Source organism: Maylandia zebra, linkage group LG6 (genome assembly GCF_041146795.1).
Source record: "Maylandia zebra isolate NMK-2024a linkage group LG6, Mzebra_GT3a, whole genome shotgun sequence".
In the NCBI taxonomy this organism is placed as follows: domain Eukaryota; kingdom Metazoa; phylum Chordata; class Actinopteri; order Cichliformes; family Cichlidae; genus Maylandia; species Maylandia zebra.
The window spans coordinates 20,252,398-20,273,457 of NC_135172.1; the positions used below are offsets into that span (position 1 = coordinate 20,252,398).

Here is a 21,060-nt window from a genome sequence, read left to right on the forward strand (position 1 = left end):
CCTGCTTTTGAAACCTTAATAAAAATATGAATTTAAAAAAAAAAAAAAAAGATATGGAGGTCGGCATATTTACATTTTTTTTTCATATTTTAATTTGAGCTGAAGCCGGAAGACAGCCGACATTAGTCATTCCTCATGTCTGTGTGTCTTGAAATTACTCTTATTAGCAGCATTTCCATCATTTCCGTGAAAAATCCTACTTGAAATTATATTAATATGTAATTTACTTTGACAGGATTCATTCATGTTCTCAGTTTTCTCAATTCGGGGTCCTCCAGTAACTCCAGTTTTGCAGGTTCTGCCTTTAAAAAAAAAAATCTGTATCTAAAATGCTGTGAACTCAATTTTCTCTCTCTTTACAGATGCGTTTTACGACATCGTCACTGTTGGTGCCCCAGCTGCCCACTTCCAGGGCTTTAAAGGTGGTGGTCTCCAGCGACTCCTGAGCAGATATGAAGCAGAGAAAAAGAGGTACAAAATAAATGTTTACACCATGAAGGCATAGGTACCTGAGTGATTTAATCCAGGCCCATGTTGGAGGAACTGGCTTTTATTGACAAAAGAATCTAACTTGGTCATAATTAATACTGGCAAACAAATGTGTCCCTGGCCCACAGACTTTATTTTCGGAGCCCCATACAGTTACTTACAGCCAAGCTATTGCTGAAATTAGACTGGGACTCTACTGCCTCTGACAGCTCTATTTGACTCGAGGCAACAGGCGTGATGGAAAGGGTTTGTTGAGTCAGAACTTCCTCTGCACCTGTTCTTTTTCCTGGCAAGCATTTTTCTTCTTCCTAAATATGTTCGTGAACATTGAAGAGCCGCTTTTTTTCTACAACTTCCCAGCTGCCAGCTGCAGCTCGCACTCGAGTTTTAAGGTTTCAAGAAAGGGGGAAATTGTCAGCTGAGTTTATGAGCAGCGATAAAACTGGTACTACACAACGATGTTTGGAGTGCACATGGACACCAGTTGTCAGATGGGTCTGCAGTTAGTCTGCAATAATCCAGCCATTGTGATGACCTCTAATTTTTCTCATAGAACCAAGTCCTTCTTCTAAAACAATATGAATTCTTAAAAAAATATTTGCTTGGAGTATAAACTCTTTCTAATATACTGCTCTTTCTCAAATCAGTGTTCAACCTAGAAACATTTTTAGTGCCTTTCATTGACAAACAGGGAGATTTTTATATTTTTATGTTTTATTAAGTTCGGTATTTGGCTGTGAAGCATCTCTCTGCTTCATGGCTGGATGGGTTAAATGTGTCTTGTTTGCTTTCTTCACTGACCATCACTGCTAGATCTTCAAATCCTGTCATGGTGCTGGGTCTGTGATCCAACGTTTGTGTTTGAATCTTTGAGTTTTGTTAATTCACGATTGTTTTTGATTTTCAAAAATTGTTAATTAGTTCCCTTTACTGTCCCCTCCCTGTTCCCTTAGTCTCATCTCAGGGCTCAACTCAAGTCTTCTGTGTTCAGTTACTCTCATTTTCATGTTGTTTATCTTTTTATCTCTCAGTCCTTTTCTCATTGTTTCCTGTTTTATTTTGGTAATCTCTTATCCTGCGTGCTTAGTGTTTAGTTTTTGCTTTACTCAGTCTCATTTCCTTGAAAAGTTTCAGCTGCGTTCCCTGGTGTTTTCACTTCCCCTGATCACCCTCCTGTGTATTCATTGTTGCTATCTCCCCTAGTCCTTTGTCTGAGTGTCTGTTCTTCAATCCCTTGTGTCTCCCAGCTTTAGTTCAGCAGTGTTGGGACTAACACGTTATTAAGTAACACGTTACAGTAACTACGTTGTTATTGTGGTAACGAGCACGGTAACTAGTTATTATGCCAGGAACGCGTTAGTCGTTACTGGGATTTAGATAGGGTCGTTACTCGTTACTTCGTGTGGTGGCTATCGCGGAGCTTCCACAGATTCAGTAACATTAGCAAGTGGTAGAGGCCAGCAGGTGGATGAGAGAAAACGGACACAGAAGGAGGAGAGACCCGAGGTGGCCGCCGGTCCAAGTGTGAACTGAACTTCAGGTAAGAAGTTATGACCTGCAGTCTCTCTGGGTCAGATATAAACCAAGTTTAGGTGGAGTTTATTTTCGTTATTCTGACTTTTTCCATACTGCCTACTAGCTAGCATGACAGAGTTTCTATACAGCTGGGTGGGTGCTATGATGTTAATGATGTTGAACTTTATTTTGTTCATAAGGTTAATTATTAGAGTTGCCAACCGTCCAGTAAAAAACAGAATCGTCTCGTATTCAGAGAAAATATTACAGGTTTCATATTGAGGTGCAAAGGAACACAGTTTGTCCGGTACTTCAGCTACAATGAAAAAGACACAAAGCTGGATTTATTCTGTCATGACGCTGCAGCTGCCTCTTCTCCTCTCATTCTCTCCCCCCTCCCTCTCCTGTTTCTACTTCAATCATGAAACTGATCAATGATCAGCTGATCGGCTTTTCTCTCTTGTTTGTTTATCGCCCACTTTGCGCCAGAAAGAGGAAACCAGGAAATGTTGCGTTAAACAACAGCAGCACGTTTAAGCTTGATCAGCTGTTGTTAGAATTTATTTAATATTAATTTCTAGTATCAGCTGATGTTTGCTGGAGCCACAGAATCAGAATCAGAAACTTTATTGTCATTGTCATGAGAACAACGAAATTAAGAATGGTCCCCGATCATTGCATCATCCCTAGCAATATCAAAATAAATAAAACAATAAAATTCAATAAATAAAATAGATAGAATACTTAAAACACTTTACACAGCTGTAAAGCTGCTGGTCATGATATGGTTTGGATATGTGGTGAGAGGGAAACGTGAAGATGAAACCAGGAGATGTCCTTACTGAATCATCAGAGCTGTGATGGGGAAACAGGTTTACCTTTTGTCATGAATGAGTTGAAGGGAAGTTATGAACTGTTTCTGAGAGACAAATAAGACCAGGATCCTTTTTTAGGTAGCTGACAGCTGGTAACTGTGCAGGGGCGGATCTAGCAAAGTTTTGCCAGGGGGCATGTAGGGCATTAACAGGGAGAGGGGGGCACAAAGAAATACTTTTCTTTCTTATTCTCATTTAAAATGTCTAGCTTTTATTAAATAATTATCTGAATCTTACAACAAACGATTGATAGATTGATACATATATACCATCAAAACAGTGTACATCACTGTCACAACAGCGTTTGTTTTCATTCAAAGGCTTTATGATTTTTCCTATAATGGCAGGCTGGTCTCTAGTCAAAATGCCCGGGCTGATTTTTTGTCCCAGTCCAGCCCTGTATGCAGCTCATCTGCAGTCTGGTGTTACCTACATCTTCCTATTCGGAAGGCAGAAGTTCTGAGTACAATCGAAAGCACCACGACTGCAGTTTTTGTGTTGGATGTAAAAAGCGCACATGACTCTGTGACGTAGGCTAGAACCATGGCAGCGGTCAATGATGGTCCAGGCGTGGGATTTCTCTCGTGGAAATATGCACATTATTTTTTTTTTCTATTGGTAGGTGGCACAGTGCACTTGTGGCAAGTAAGCAAGCTAGAAGACTGGCAAAGTTATGGAAGCAACACATTAACAAGAGAATTCTGAGTAAAACCAAAGTTACTTTCCCTAGTAACTTTGAAAGTAACGAGTAACTTGAAGTAACTGAGTTACTTTTGATAGAAGTAACTAGTAATGTAACTAAGTTACTAATTTAAAGTAACTTACTCAACACTGATGTTCAGTAAGTGGAAGATTTCAGTTTTCCTTCTTATTCAGTTTTGTTTTGTACACTGATCATCAGCTTCGATAAATTCTCGAGTTTCCTGTTTAACTATGCCTGAGAACCCAAAAGCAGAATCTGCTTTTGGGTTCTCACTTTCAACATTTGACAAATGACGTTGATAATGGTATTATGCACACACATACATATATAAAACTGAAAATGCCCTCAGGGGCCAACACATGCATATGAGTCTCTCAAACCCGAGATCAGCAGTATCCTGTAAATGTTGCTGTCTTTGCCTTTTGGATGCAGGATGGAGCTATATGTCGCTGAGGTTCAGTATGTGGTCACTTGAGTGATGCCAGATTAAATGAAGGGTGATTTTTCCCATAGCTCCCCATAGAGTGCAAAGTCATTACAGACCATGCCAGATCCAATTAGTTACAGAGTTTGCAGCTCAAGAAAAGGGGGAGAAGCAAGATTGAGAGGGCTGAGGTATGGGTATAAAATGGATAAGCTGAAGGGAAAAGAGTCGCGGCCCTGTGCTGATAATAAAAAAATAAAGAAAGGGCTTTTTTTACGGTAAAATGCACAAGTGAATTTGCTGAAGATGGTCAGTTTTATCTGCTAGCATGAACAATGATAATGTTAGCATATTTTCGAGAATCCACTGAAGTGAAATCATTCACTTTGAATGAGAGATTAGACTTCAGAAATAATTCTCTGGGGAGACACAGCTTTTTGTTTCATATTTGCCTTAGCTAATGACTCACTGTAGCTTAAATTTTCCAATTTTCCGCCTGGCTACCCGACTACGGCCTGCACTCAGCCTGCATGTTTGACCTGGAATGTAGTGATTTGTCAGTAAAAACAGGAATAAACTCAAATTCTCCAAGTATTCACTCAGGCCATTATAACGGACGTGCACGCTTACTAAATGGCTGAAGGACAGGAAAGACACTCATTATTTTATTGTTCGGTTTGCCTTTATTGTGCACACACCAAACATCAGACCAACTATTTAGCCTAAAAGGACTTGATGAGGCTTTTTGTGTGTGTTAATGCGAAGTACTGTTGCTGTTTCTAAGCAAGAGTCCCTTAATTGCACTGTAAGTCAAGCCTATTTCAGCAGAGCAAAGATTCATGTGCACACACACACTCGCGCACGTGTTCATTATACTTCTTCCAGTATGCCTCCTCGGCTTTCAGAGGCAGCCTTTTGTAATCACATTTGATTAAAAAGGGAACAATCGGCGAGATGTGAGACTTGGCTATTCAATGTGATATTAATTCATCAAAGAGAAGATGGAAAAGGATTGAGAAAGGAAAAAAGGAAAACCTGAGCACAGAGGTGTTACCAGGAGGGCAATAAAAGAGCTATTTGTCTTTGTTCCCTGGACACTAGAAGAGAGAGACGGGGGGGCTCTTTCCAGATCCATTAAAAACCTGCACTCGCCAAACTTGGCATTGGTCAGAGTACGCAATGTAGTTTGTCTCTCAGGATGGGCCAGGAAAGAGTTTAATCAATAGCTACACTTAGTATTCCTCAAGGAATTTTGCACATGTACACACAGAGCAAAAGCATTTATCTTTCATTAATGCGTGCAGTCCCATTTAAATGTCTGTTTTAAAAGTCACTGGGTTATCATCCGTTTTTAATTGAACCCTGTAGACACTGGTTTTGGATTTTACATTACCAATTATTCATCTAATCTGAATAATGATGCATTTTTCTCTGCATTTTTTGGAGACAGATTCAGAATCCAAACATTGTCCCCTGTTTTTTTTTTTTTTTGCCCTGTCTAGACTGAGGGAGACAGTGTGGCTGCATTTTACTGAAAGAAGGAGTTGCAACATAAACGTGTAGCTGGAACTTTTGTTAGGTCAGCTTTAGTTAGTTGGTGCAGACTTTATACAGCAGAGGTTCTCCCAGTATGTGTCTCTGAATTCTGTCCACCGTAACTGAGAGGGGAAGGAAGCACTGTCATTTCGCGAGGCCTCCCGGTCAAGCAGAACTGCCGAGTGACACATTTCAGGGACACAGAGAGTGGGTGAAACTCGCACAGCCTTAATAGAGTCTCACGGGGCTGATGTTCAGATTTAATGTGACTAGCAGCATGTTGTCCAACAAAATAACTTCCTCCCTGAATTACTGTGTGTGGTTGAGGGACAGGACATTGGCAGTGGCTGGGACTCCATGCTGATGGGCAGCAGCTTGTTAGTTCTTTGCCTGTTCTGGAGTCAGCCCGCTCCAGGTTGTGTGGATGATGGTGAAGGATGCTGGCAGAAGCCTTGAGGCTTCTCTGGTCACAGATCAGGGTCTGAAAGTGTCTGAATCATTAAGTAAAGTTTTGGCTGTTATTCTGAGAACCGCTCTGAGATCAGTGCCCAGTGGAGGATTCAACAACAGATGGGAGATTGGCGCTTTAAAGAATCTCATTTGAGATCAGATCTTCTAGCATGTAGCTACAGAAAACTGCATATTTTTACTGGGCCGTGAGGCAGTGGCCTGGTTTAAGGACCGTGATTAGAGCATGCTGTCTAAATGACAGAGGAGGCTTTGGCAGTCACCTGAAGTGCTCCAGAGCTCTGTGCTGACGTAGCTAAGTTTTACTCCTGCTGGCTGTCAGCAGGTTAGGGTTAGCTCTTCATTAATTTCCTCTACACTATTAATTAGCCATCCGTTGGAGGTGCTTGCTTAATTATGCCGCTGGGCCCAGTGGTTTTCTCTTTCTCATTACTGTCATAACCAATTCCTATTGATCAGATGGGAAAACCAAAGAAGTTCACCATGGACAAACAAAGAGTTTTAGAAGCATCTTGTCAGGCTTGGAATTTCCTCCTGAACTAAAGTTAGGGGAAAAAAAGTGGTGTGCCATTTGTGTCTGAGCATCTGGATGAGCGAGATGCTGCTTGTCTATGAAAAGTGAATCCTAAGAATGGTGATAATTTTATGAATGAATCAATGTGCAGGTGTAAAGCGCACTCAAGTGTGCCGTGCTTATTGTGGGAGTGGCAGCACACCTTCGGTATTTTAATGACTGGTGCAGGGCGCACCGAGAGTGGTGAGAGGTGGGATTAAAAGGAATCCATTATCATACATTATCAGTGAGTGTGTTAAAGTCTGGCAGCAGTTCTTTCTGAAAACATTTCTCTTGCCACAGTGCTGTCTGTAAAGGAGCCTTACCTGAAAGGAAACCAATATTCACAGTAGAAGGAGACATGTGAGTGCAAATATTGTCCGATGCAGACGTACCTCAATAGTCAGATGAATCAAATTGTTGTTTCCGACATTTTCATTTCATTGTGTTGACGCCACAGACCACAGCATTTCCATTATGAAAATTATGAAAACTTAACAGCAAACTGTGTAAGAGTCAGCACAAAGCAAACCCAAAAATACACATTAAAAGCAGAGAACACAGCAGTGCAATGCAACAAGACACACTGCACAATACAAAATGAGATACAAGATAGAGCACTATAAAACAGGAAGATAATTATTTGACTCCATAACTGATCCCAGTTTTGTTTAATATGACATCCAAATCAGTATGCAGTTTAAGTTCTCTTGATGAAGACTTCCTCATGTTGAAAACAGAGAAAAGCTTGTTTTAATCAGACCAAATTTCCATACTGAGTAAACATTTAAATTTTTCTAGATAATAAGCCACAGCATTAAAAATAATGTTTACACTGTAACTTTCAAATAAATGACAATGCTGGGGATATAAAGTATGAGTAATACCAGGATTGTAATGTTAAAGCATCAATCTAACCTTATTATAATGCACACACCAATGCTCTGTTGACTGAGTAACTTTCATCCCTTAAAATACTGACCCTGTACATATTTAAGAAGAAGAAGAAGAAGACCCTAGTGAAGCAGAGTTAAGCTTGTGTCCAGAGACATCCACAACCATCTGGCAACCACCTATCTTTAGAGAAAATAAGTATCCCCACATCAGTTAGTGAGTGGTTGCTGGATGTTGATTGTAGATGAAATCGATTGGTCAGGCTCTAGTCACATAAACATAGAGAGGTTAGCATGGAGCATGTCAGCTTGTCTCCTCTTGCTAGCTACTTCTCCAGCAATAGCACCAGTGTGCAAAGTGTCATAGAAACCAAAGTTGCGCCTTTTGAAAAATGATGGCAGCATTGAGACGCAGCTTTTACTTTCAAGTTTAACATTCTTGCTTCTGGGTTGCGTCCCACTTTTTCAAATTTTACAACTGCTTCGTGACAGTTTGCAGACAAGTGCGCTTCTTCCATCCTCCAGGCCACAGACTCTGCTTTACAGTGCACTGCATAAACCAGAAAGCACGGCAACTCTGACGCATGTAACTGAAGTCTCGCATAGTGTAGAGAGTTAATAAATGAAGGTCAAAGGCTGTCATGAATAAAATATATATATATATATATAAATCAAATGCTGGAGAATTTTTTTTTGTACAACTGCATCTAAGATTTTTAACTTTCTTTGATAAAATAGGCCAAAAATAAATAAGCAGCACGTGAACAAAGAGAGTTTGTGAGATAAATGTTTCCAATATTTAATATAAAAAAATATCAAATTCTCGATGGATCATAGTCAGGAGGGGGCTGTGTTTTGATGTGTGCATGATTGCTACTATTAATAAATATAATGAGTCCCAGTATGGAGTATAGTACAACTTCAAATTCAGATACTACAGTTTTGGGGTACAATAAGTGGTTCTTAATGGAAAATGACAGGTCTACAGGACTGCATTTGTTGGTTTAGCGCAGACTTTCCCAAAGTGTGGAGCCCGCCACCTGGGGGGGGGGGCGCAGAGCCGTTGCAGGGGGGGCGCAGTATGAAGGGGGGGGGAAAAAGAAAAAGCAAGGCTTGGACACTGCTAGCACGGCGCCTCCACAAACACAAAGCAGGAGATGAAGCATCGCTGAATATGTTTCCAAACCAACTTCATTCTAAGCCAAAGACTAGAAAATATGGTGAAGCGTGTTTTCCCTTTGGTTTCACCTGCACAAGTGCCAAGGTAGGTCTCCCCTGCTTAATTGGTTTTCCCTTCGTCGGGAGCAGCGCTGGGCTCTTCAAATCACGGACAAACAGGATCCCACATTCTTGATTTTTAGTTCACAAACACTTGTTGTAATGACTAACTACTCCTGACATTTTGGAGATGTTAGCTCTTTGTACAGTAAAGTTACAGCGGGATACAAATAACATCAGGCTGATCCTGCCACGATTTGTTCCCCCGGTTCAAATCACGGACAAACAGGATCCCACAGCTGTTTAGTTTTTTAAAGCCATTTTGCACAGAGAGGCATTTTTTTTGAAAAATTTATTGATAGCAATGTTGAATATTATTACACAGGAAAAAAAAAAACAACTACACCTAAAATAATCACACCGTGACGCCTCTGCCTTTCTAAATGGAGGGACAGTAACTGCGTGTATATATGTAAGCGTGTAAAACCTGCAGATAGAGACAAAATAGAAAACAAAATAAGATAGAGACAGAATCTGCAATTCATCTCATGTAAACAATAACGTGGCGCAAACGTAATACAAAAGGGGGCTAGCAAAAAAAGTTTGGGAACCACTGGTTTAGCATAACATGCAATCATGAATTTCAGTGATGCGTTGAAATTGTATGACACATGCATATTATTAAAAACATAACAACAGCAAAACTCCCACTCAGTTTATCGAAAAGTCTCAGTTTGTCCCTTTGAGGGGGAAAAAAGAAAACCAGTTCACTTGAAATGCTTCATGCATTACTGTATGTATGGAAATGTAAACTAATGAGTCTCTGAGGTCTGTAGTCATACACATAATATTCATGAAATGCATACAGTCTTTACAGTTGGGATAGTCGCTGGACAAATGACTCATTCATGTTGTGAATTTTAATGAACACATTAACATTCTCTTCTCATACTGTTTGGAGCAATTGTACACAAAAGCAATACTCGATGTAAAAATATTTCCCAGTGGCACTAATAATTCTCTTATTAGTAGCATCGAATCTTTTATTTTCTTTCCCAATTAATTTCTCACTTCTTTTGTGAGGATTAGATATGATGTTGCAATGCAAGTCTCGCAGACATAATAGATCAGGCATTCAAAACACTCTGATAAAATGGCAACAAAGGTAGAAAACATTAAAAAGTTTTTATTGGAACCAATTTAAGTCAAACAGAAGGTTTTGGTCAGAGGGAGGATTTTATGAGTTCGGTAGTATCGGGTTACACTGTGCATACACTGTGCATTTCTGTCATCCTTTTGCTTTCTTGGGATCATGTTTAAAACACCTGGAACACAACACTCCAAAATTACATCAAAGGTGGAAAACGCACCCAGGGCTTGAAATGACACATCCTCCTGTGCTGCCCTTTTGCCCACTCATTAAGTTTCACAGATTTGCATTCACAGATTTATGCTGTTTTACCTTTGCACCATTTGCTATCTTGGTAGACCTGCTTGAACTGACAGCCATGCTGATGAGGCAATTAAAGTTCCTCGCCTTAGCCGGCCTTAGAGGGGATCAATTCTGTCCTCTAGCATCAGGTGGCGGGTCCCAACATTCATTATTGCCTGCAAAGGCTCCCTAATGGGATTGGATTTGTTCTTATGAGTCAACAGGGCTGTTATTGAATCTGAGTTGCTGAAGCAGTTGTCCTCTTCCTACAACTTTCTCCTTTGCCTCTTTTCTGAAGTGTCTTTGTTGTTGCAGTCCTGAAGGATTTTCTTTTTGGTTTCTCTTTAGTTCTGCATAATGTACTAAGACAGATGTAAGCTCACAGGGGATGAAAAGGTATTACAGACTTTACTTTGTTGCAGTAGATTATTCACTTTAAGAATTCTGTGTGGTGCATATCATAGCGTTTGGTGGTATGGTTGTGGAAGTGGGGATAATAGAAGTGAGTAAGTAGTAATGTTGGGGTTCTGTGTGGTGTAGTACTTCACACAGTTTTCCCTGTGTCTCCATCTCACTTAGTGATTGCTTTGATTAGCTTTAAGCTTGTGGGTGGTAGTCCTCCAGGGGGCTCATTAGCTGTAATGACAAGGCCAAGAGTTTAAAGTTAGCCAGTCACACATAGTTGGTAGCTGGTATCTACTACGGCTAATTTCTTAAGGCCTTCAGCTTTTCACATTTATTGATACATCAGGTAACAGAGTTTCACACAGGGCAACATCTAAAGACCCACTTTCTTTCTCTCTCTGCAAATTATTAAGAGCGCTACAGAGAATTTTGTATTATATTTTGCCCTCTTTGTGTGCACCCCTCCCTTCATCTCCGTCTTTTCTTTTGACTCTCTTTCTTATGTCAATTATGCCTTAGGATGTGGCTCTGGGGTCTGGCCTACATAGAGGTTTGCACTCGAAATTGTCTCGGAGGGTTGCAAATGAATGCCTCGCTCCACGCTACATTTGATGGCAGGAAGTCAGCAGAAACTCATTGAAAGTCACTGGAACTTTACCCGAGGAGAATGTTTGATTGGAGTGATTTGCCCCGAATCTAGAACTGACAAAAGGTGTTTTTGTCTGCGATTAAATAGCTCCCTGGAAATGAAAAGAGGATTCATTATTCATAAAGGGAAAATGGGTTGACATTGGACTACAGGTCCAATTTGACAGTTCAGGCTAAGTACCTGGAAAGTGTTCCCTCTGACACTTGCATAGTAGCAATACGTACTGAAATGTGCTCGGGAAAATGAGTGTGCCGAGACAATATGTTTATAGTCAACACAGTTAATTGTTTATTATTTAACCTCAACATAGAGATGATGATCCCCCTGAATAATGTACTTCTGATCAGATGTGAAGGGATTACTGTTAAGCTTTAGTGGAGTTGTTGTACAATAGGAATAGCCAATGTATTTAATTTTACTGATGTCGTCAGGAGCTAACACTTGTGGTGCAAGGTGCCAAAAAGACACCTAACAAAGTGTCAGTGTAATTAGATATCACTACTTACTTTAGGTCACCCTTGAACTACCTGATTTGAACAGCCCAGCGCTGCTCCCGATGCAGGGAATTTTGTTTCAACAACAGCCTTCTTCAGCATGCACTGCAGCATTGAAGCCAGTTGGACCGTATATTTTTCCTGTTAGTCCCTAATATTGAATGTTACAATAACCCAGGTATTTCTCCAGTGGATTCAAAGCGAGTAGGTGGATGTCAGGTTTACTGCCTCCAACGCAGTCTGTCCAGACGTGTATCCCACCAAACCATATTCCTGTGTGAGCTACCATGTGAGAAAGGGCAACAATGCACGCTATCTCAACCTGTTCCTCTGAAATAGTTTGGAGTTAAGTGAAAACTGCTTTTTTGAATGAAAGCCACTGATGATACTGGTGCTCTAAATCAGAGGCTCTGTGGTGTGGGAGTTAACACTTTCACCTTACGATCCCTGGTTGAATTCTAGGAGAGGACACGCCCAAGGGAGGGTTAAATCAGGAAGGGTTTCCGAGACAAAATCAAACAGATCCATCTGCTGTGATGACGCCTTGGGATACAAGGGAACAGCTGAAAGCTCCTTTACATGTAATTCACATTGCAGCTGGTTACTGGTTCAAAAATATTTTTCATGGATACAGCAGGTCCTTGTACCTTGTTTGATATCAGTGCTGGACGTTTCCTTACTAGCACTACCTACTAGCACTAGTTATGGTAAACGCTATGTTAAGTGGTCACTAAGAGAATCAACATCACAGGTCAAAACAGTTCTCACATGAGCTTCTGTCCAGAGCAGCTATATTCTCAATGTGATAAACTCGTGTGGAGTGGAGTTTTATTCTTATCTGAACTGGGGCTCTTTCAAACCTCTCCAACCTGCTATAACTATTCCCAGTTCAGGGCCAGGCACTGCAGTCTGATGTTTTTTTTTCTCTCTCTTTTTCCTCTGTCACAGCTTCAGCACTGCCTACCAGTGTATCTACTACTCCCCAGAGCACACAGCCAAAGCTCAGGAGGTACTCAACATCATGAGCCTCCTCCAGCCCCTCATCACGAGGTTAGTGGACCAGCTCCTTCAGGCTGCCCATGAGCACTCTTCCCCTGGACTGAGGGATGCACTCAAGCACCTTTCTGACAAGGTGAGGCAGCACTTAAGCCTTTCATTTGCAATCACTTCCATCTCACCTATCTCTTTATTCCTCTTTACATCAAGCTGCTGCAGTACACAAAGCATAGGTATGTCGTGCCAAATGATTTTTACCTCAGAAACGAGAGCCCTATATATTAATCTTTAAATGTGGTGATAAGTTGATGAAAACCCAAATTAAATGGCTTCCCTCCAACAGGAGTTAAAACACCAAAGAGTTACTTTGCACCAGCTTTGATAATCTCTGACTGGTAGTTGGCTCACCACAAACAAAAGCTGCAATATTCAGAAAAATAACTTTAAAAACTGCAGTTGCTTTGAAACCATTAAGCACACATACACACAGAGACATGCATATACTAAACAGACAACCCCAGGAATAGATCCATAAGTCATCATAAAAACGGCAAACTAACAAAAGTGAATAGCAGCATGGAGGTTTATGGAGTTGAGGCGTTTTTATCAGTATAATTAATGAATTACATCTGGTGCTGTCAGATTGCAATCTGTTGTGGGAGAGATTGTTTTTGCCACAGTGGAATAGAGCCCAATCAGCCTGCTTAATTGGTACATTCGCTCTGTCACCACTTCCTCTCATCCTTGATTAGACATGCACACATTGGCCAAGTAAACGCCTGGCCTGGTCAGCACAAGCAGTGCTGTCCTCTGATTAAAATCTCAAGCTGTGTTTGTTCATGTACGTGAGTGATTCTGAGGGTGACAGGAGGATGAGAATGTGCCTCTGTGTTTAAAAGCTGATGTGGCATGACTCTCTTAAAATCCCAAGCATTTTAATCATGAAGATAACGCAATATATGAGTATTTCACACGCTGACACCTGCACAAGCAAGTCGACTCATTTTGTTTTGTTTATTTGTTTATTTTTTTCAAAAGTCTCAAAGGAATGATTTGACATTACTGGGAAAAGGTTTATAATCTTTTTTGACCACATGAGATGATGAATACATCTGTCATGTCCATATATAATGTATGAAACTACATATTCTTTACTTAGCTTGACTTAGCTTATCTTAGATTATCTTAGATTAGATTAGCGTATAGACTGGAGATGAGGAAGAAAATTAGCCTGATTTTATGAGGTAGCTTTCTATCTGCTGTTTGACTACAGTTAAAGCAGTACTAAAGTTTTTCCTTTATCTCTTATGAAGTAAAGAGGGTTCACAGTATTGATGATAAATGTGACATTTAGAAGAAGTCACAGCTAGCTAGCTAGTACCACAAAGTGCTACCAATGCAAAATCACACTGGATAAGATTATGGATAAAACAGACACTTTGCATGGATTAGCACTGTGGGATTGTCTTAGATGCTAAAGAAAAATATGGTGTGTTACAGTTTAAAAGTAGAGATTGTAATAATATTTTTATGAAATTATTTAGACCTGAAAGTTTTATATAATCACAGCCCTATGAAATAAATGTTTGTTGTGGTTAAAAAGTTGCCTGAAGGGTGCTGGTATAGCTCACCTCGTTGAGTAGACAACCCATACAGCTGTTGCAGGTTTGAACCCTCTCCAAGACTATTTATCATGTGTTTCACGCTGGTTTCTATTCTAGCTTCCCTGTCTTCTCTCTACTGTCCCATATCAATAAAGGCTTAAAAGCTAAAAAAAAAAAAGAAAATCCAATAAAATAAAAAAAATGTAAAAGCAAACTCTTCAGCCGTGGACAGCAATGAAGCACCCAGCACATAGTTTGTGCTGAGTTAATGGCAGAGAAAATGTGGACCTCTGCAGTTACTGAGTCAGCAGAGCGTTGGTGACTTTTACCCACTCCGAGTTTCAACGCTCGGTGATCTGTAACTTTGGTCGTCTGCCACTTTGTGGGTGAGTTGCTGTGCTTCCTAAACCCTTCCACTTTGTAGTAAAACCATTTACAATCGACTGTAGAATATCTAGGAGTGAAGAAATTTCACAAGCTGACTTGTTGCAATGTTGGCATCCTTCTACATTACCTCACTCAAATTTTGTGAGATCTTTAGAATGACCCATTGTTTCACAAGTGTTTGTAAAGGCAGACTATATGGTTGGTTGCTTGGTTTTATGCACCTGTGGCAAACACCTAAATTCAGAGATTTAGAGTTGTGGTCCACTACTTTTGTCAGTATAGCGTTGTTTTGTTTACCCTGGTTCGTTAGCAGCAGTAGCCTCATTTTTAAATTGCAACATGTTCAACTATCACGCTCATAACAATACTGCAAATCTTGCAACAAAATAAATGGCATAATCATTTGACAATAAAAACTAATCATTACTTGCAGCCCTGTTACAGGCAACATCCTCTTGTTTTCAAGAAAATTAAATGTATTTTCTGTCCATTAGACAAAATATACTATTTCTCCTGTGAGTATAAAGTTTCTTGAATACAGAGCATGTGTTGCACTTTAAAGGAATGTGGGAAAAATGGCACTGCCATAGAAAAGGTTTTACACCGAAGCACTGCCTATGACTTTTCCTTCATAGTTCTAACCACCTGTGTCCAGGCCCAGTGCAACATTTTACTCCAGTGCTTTTTGCCACACACTTTCTGATTAGTTTTGAACATGGCCAATGTGCTGTTGCTTTTCTATACGTGGTAATGATTCTGTTGATGATGGTGACAATAATAATTTCACTCTGATGATAATTATAGTGAAAAGGCAATTGCAACACGTCCCCCCTTCCTCCAGCTGTGTCCTTGGGCAAGTTATATGTCCGCACTTTAACGGTTACCTGGAAAGACCGGCAGGTTTGCTCGTCTATGCATGATTATGTCAGATGATGCTGTGTGTGGAGGTCATGAATGCAGGGGTAAATGTCCTCACAGCCCAGTGTTGCTGGAATCTGACCAGCTCTATTCATTCAGCCTCTTTCCACATTTAAAGTGAAGTTGCATAAACTGAAACATTTCTATTTTTATCACAACCAAACTGTGCTCATCCTTCAGGGTGAAACCATTTGAAACCATTCGGGGTGAACAGATTCCCACAGTTCTTCTTCTTTAGATCAAACCTAACTTATATTTTTTTGCCGGAGTGCACAGAAACATTTTCAGACTTGCACTCCTGCTCAGTGAAGATCACATCAGCAGATATTTTGAAGAAAACAGAATGTCTCCCTGAGGGATTTCGAGCATTTCAGATCCTTTAAAATGGGTAGGTGTTGAAGAGTTGCACTAAGGAATAGGTTTTGAATGTGGGGGAGCAAAGTTGCTTTGGTTAAAGCTGCAGTGCATTCCTCCTTTGCCCAGTAGGGATCTGCTGGTGATATTTTACTTTGAAAACATATCTATATGGATCTTACAGTAGAGTGCATCATTAACATTTGGACTGCACTTCACTGAAGATCCTAATCTTAGTGGGTACAAGCTGAGTTTAATTTTAACACAATTCAGTGATTACCCGGTTGATTGATATGCTTTCTTTTAATCTAATCCCTTCACATTCATCCTGAAAAAAATGCATTGGATTTATAAGAATATCATTTCACCATCAGAGGGAGTTACTGTTTGAGCACTGGCACAGTCGAATAAAAAATGAGTTCTCTGACCTCATGGTTATGAAGTGCAAATATGACCTAGATTGTTTTACAGTACGCAGCTTTCCTCTGTAATCTCAAGAAATGAATAATATGGGGTGGCATAGATTGTGAATTAACACAGAGGTCAGATAAGCAGAGTTTAGTTTGAATATAAATTTACATTTTGATTGCCCAGTTACTCCTTATTGTTTCCAATACTTAGTCAAATGTGGCTCTTTTTTTCTTCTCATATAGAAAAGTGTTTTGAAAATATCTTATAAGACTTCATATGCTTATGTCCCAACCTATGGATGAATATATTTGTTTTTATTTTTTAAATTTAATAAAAAATGATTCTTGTTAGTCTGACAAAAAAAATCATAAATGTCCAAACAGACTCATGTATAGTATATTCATAAGTCATTTGGATTCATACAAGGCATTTGAATTGGGAAAATAATATATATATATATAAATGTTCTTTTATAGCACTTTCCTACTCAAAACACTTTGTACAGCATCCCTCACTCACCCATTCATACAAGCAATTTCTTCTACACCTAACATTCATGCTTCAATGAACACATCATAGAGCAACTTGGGGTTCAGTCTCTTGCCCCAGGATACTTTGGCAGACAGGGATCGAACCACTAATCTTCCAAGTTGTAGATGACCGGCTCTACCTCCTGAACTACTGCCACCCTAAGAGTTTGAATTAAATACAGTGGTGTTTTGTGTCTAGCTGTTGTTTGGCTTCTCTGCCCTAAACGTTCACCAAAAGGTGACCTGGAGGCGGCAGAGTTGAAGATTTCAAGACTTTCGTTGGGTTCCTTGATTATCGGGGACAGGATTAGAATTGAATACATTGGAGCGGCAAAGGAATGTGGACACATTGGACAAATGTTGAAGGTGGAAGTGCCACAGACAGGATTTGTGGATATAGTGAAGGAGGACATGTAGAGGGTTGGTGTGATAGAGGAGGGTGTTACGGATAGGGTGACACCAAGGCATATGATCTGCTTTGGCGATACCTAAAGGGAGCAGCCAAAAGAAGAAGAACAGTTGCACACAATAGTGGCTACATAGTATAGTTAACACATTTGAGTAGTGTGTGAAAGATCCCTGTTTCAAGGAAGAGACACAAATTCCTGGGAATGTTGTGGCAGTCAGGACCAAATGAAATCCATGGATCCAACATCCAACAGCATACTTTGATGGTCAAACCCAATGATAAATAGGGATAGGAGATGAATCATAAGCTCCCCCTGTGATGGTAGTAGAGTTAAACTAACAGGTTGTACTCTACTATAATTGGGTGATTGGTAGAGATGCTCAATGTCAAACCAGTTTAAAAAAAATGAATCTCATCGTCATAATCATTACAGACTCTTCTGTGAGTAGTGTTGCTGTCCCCTGTGACCGAAACCTCTGATACAAGTTAAGATGGATGTTTTTTTTTCTTCTTTTTTTTCTGCTCATTCATATTGATGAGTATTGAAAAATCAACAGAACAACTGTATTATTAATGATTATTATTTATGTATACTTTATTATACCAAAGATCATTAGAAGAGTGACTCAAAAAGTTTGAGAGAATGTGAATTAACTAATTAGTGGCTATTAACATGTTAGTTGACTCCCAAAAAACAGAATCATTTTGGCCTTGGTTGCATCTCCCTGTACATGATGTTGTTACTGATTGGCTTAAGAAGGACAAGGAGAAAGATAACTGGTGAAGTGTGATGACTTTAAACTCACGGGGGTTTGATTGCATGGTAAAATATAAGTGACAAAAAAAGTAGCTTAAAATCACCCGCGGAGGAATAAAAGCAAAAAATGAGAATGCCTTTTACTTGCATTATATTATCTTTATAAATGTATATTATTATGAAGAATCTGTTGCCAAGGAATAAAGATTGTTGGCACTGCAAATGACCTTTGTGGTGTTGCATTGTCATCCAGGTTTGATCACATTTAAAGAGGCTTTACTTGCAGGTAGACAGTATCTATTAAGGAGCAAAGGAGAGAACACATTTGCCAAAGTGCAATCTTGGAAGCATCAGCTATCATCCGACAACCATTTAGGTTTTTAATTCACTTTTTAGAATCTGTCTGCATTCACGATTAATGACCGCCGCACAGAACAGGAAGTCTTGGCCCCGGATATCCATCAGAAGGCCCTAAATTTTGGCTGTTGTGATCTGATTATGGCCAGTGTGTCCCCATATTGATCACGTTGATGTTATCTGCAATGAATAATAGATGTTCGCCTTAACAAATCAACAAGCTGGCACTACCGTATTTTAAATGGGTCACGAGCTGAGGAAAGTTCAGAAACACTTCATCCACACGCAGCTTTTGTCAGTTCTGTTTCTGGGACAGGACGTTTTTAAATAGTTACCTACCTTCTTGCTGACGAAGCAGTCTCCATAATTCCTGTCACTTTCAATAATCTCACTATTCAGTCAACGGAAGAGAGGTATAGGAGCAGGAAAGGGCTGTTTGTGTGGAAAATATATGTATGTAATGACCTCGTAGGTTTCTTTTCATGGAGGGCTTGGCTTATGTGTTTTGTTCGACTGCATTTCCTGTGGTAATAGAATTGCTTATTGCAGTGGTAACTCAATTACTCTCGAGAGCCCTTATCATTTTTTACGCAGCGGCGGCGGCGGGCATAAGACTCCTTGGTACCGGGATCATCATCAACTTACAGTAGCTGGTGAATTTAAGATCAAAGGAGGTGTGCTCCACGGAGCAGCAGGCTGGAGGAGGAGTAATTGAATTGTTTGTTCTTTGTTTCTTTTCTTTTTTTCTTTTCTTTTGGCTTACTGACTGCGCTGCAGTAATGGAGAGCACCTCCTTTATGGTGAAGGAGAGGGTTCATTTTGCTTATTTCTTTTCACTTCCTCTGTAAAATAGTTACTTGCTTCCAAGTTCGCCTCCACCAGTGTTTTCTTCGACCCGTTCTCCCTCGGCAGCGTGACAGTCTCTCTATATCCCGCTCACTTACTCTGTCACTTTTGCTTTTTCAGCACTTAAATTTGTATTTGTTGTCCTATCCAACAGTAACTTTCAGTGTCTATCTTTTTTTCCCTCCTATCTGTCTCTCTTTTCTTTCCTGCAGACAGAACAATTTGTTCACACACTTAAGGATGAATTGGTCAAGAGTGCACTCCTAGCGCTGCATGCAGCGCAGCCAGGCTACGTTTCCAAGAACCAGAAGTCGACTCGGGCGCAGAGCCAACACCAAGGCCACACAAACCAGACCAATGACCAGAATCAGAACCCGATTCAGGGACTTCCAGGCCACAGTCCACCGACGTCGGTCACTGAGACCACAGTGGTGTGTAATAATGTGGAAGGAACCCAAACAACTGCTGGAGGAGAGCCTTTGTCACTGAAGCACCAAGACACCATACCCCACCATAAAGAGTACGATGAGGAGGAATGGGTATGCCCGACTCCTTTTCTAAGTCATTTAGAAACATTTAAAAATTGTGATTGAGTTATCATTTTATTTTAAACCGGTGTGTTTTGACAAACTGATGTTTTCCCTGGTGCTTCTTACAGTAGAGCGCACACAGGGGGAAGCCGAAAACTATTACTGTATTAGAGATCTGCTATGGCAAATAATTACTCACAAAATTAGATTGCATACCAAACATTAGTCTTTTAAGTGGATTCTTTTCTCAAAGGGGGTTTAAATATTTCATCATGACAAACTGACTGCGGAAGATAATTACGCGGTATCCTTGTCAGTAGGGTTGCCAACTCCCTGAAAAATAAATAAGGGACACCTCGTGGCCAGGGCCGGGCAACCTAGTTGTCTTCACCCTTCCCAGTGTGGTGAATTTTTTAGCTCTTTTTTGTGTGTGTGAAATTATTTTTTAACCATTTGACTTGAATTTGATTTAAGCAGATGCATATTCTTTGTGATATGACCATATGGGAAACAAATGATCATTTGGCCATTTATTTTTAGCTCAAAATGACAACATTAACACAGTAAAACAGGTCTCTTTCTTAAACAGAAGCCTGTCATGCTTAACTTTTGAGAATAAAAGTAAATCTTTCTTTAAAAGAACTCTGTCCTGCTTAACTTAAAATTATATAAATTAATAGAAAACAATAGAACGAAAAATATTCTTGTAACAGTGCACATATAGTGCATTTAGTACAATTGGCTTCAGTTGAGGTATTATTTCAGCTTTTCTAATGCTAATCAGCTGCTCCTGTTTGTAAACCCACTTGCTCCCATGATTACGCATCATAACTCATCATCATTATTCATCTATGTATTACTTTTATGTATTAGTCATCTATTTGTAATCATCTATCCTTGCAGTTGTTTATTACACAAAATAAATTATATTATCACACTTCTGGCCACATAGCGCTGATATTCACTGCACATGCCCATATTAACCTTAACCAGAGGGTTTAAAAAACAAACCAGTGTTTACATACCATATCTGCTTCTGCCGTGGCCTGGTGGACAAGAAATTGGTTAAGGGTTCCCCGAGCTTTCACACCCCTCATGTTCTTCTTGTGCCCACCACTAGAAGCATGCCTATGGAAAAAGTGCGCCGGCAGACAGTGCAGTGCGCTTTATAGGTGTTATGGTGACCTTTTCCAGCCAGGTGTTTCCCTTTTCCCATTCCTCCCTGTACTTTTGCAGCCTTTTTTTCTTTCTCTGAGCGAACAAACATTGCTGCTCTAATGCTGGGCTCACACTGTGCGATTTTTGGC

At 40.0% G+C, this 21,060-nt stretch overlaps 1 protein-coding gene across 7 annotated transcripts in view; it reads left to right on the forward strand.

Annotated features, from left to right (window-relative positions):
• inpp4b (inositol polyphosphate-4-phosphatase type II B) overlaps window positions 1–21,060 on the forward strand; it is a 189,994-nt gene that overhangs the window by 144,227 nt on the left and 24,707 nt on the right. For all 7 annotated transcript variants that reach the window (XM_076884829.1, XM_076884830.1, XM_076884831.1 and 4 more), the window contains 3 exons: window positions 363–471; window positions 12,603–12,786; window positions 19,436–19,762. In XM_076884829.1, coding sequence (XP_076740944.1) covers window positions 363–471; window positions 12,603–12,786; window positions 19,436–19,762 — 620 coding nt within the window. The remainder of the gene's footprint in view (window positions 1–362; window positions 472–12,602; window positions 12,787–19,435; window positions 19,763–21,060) is intronic.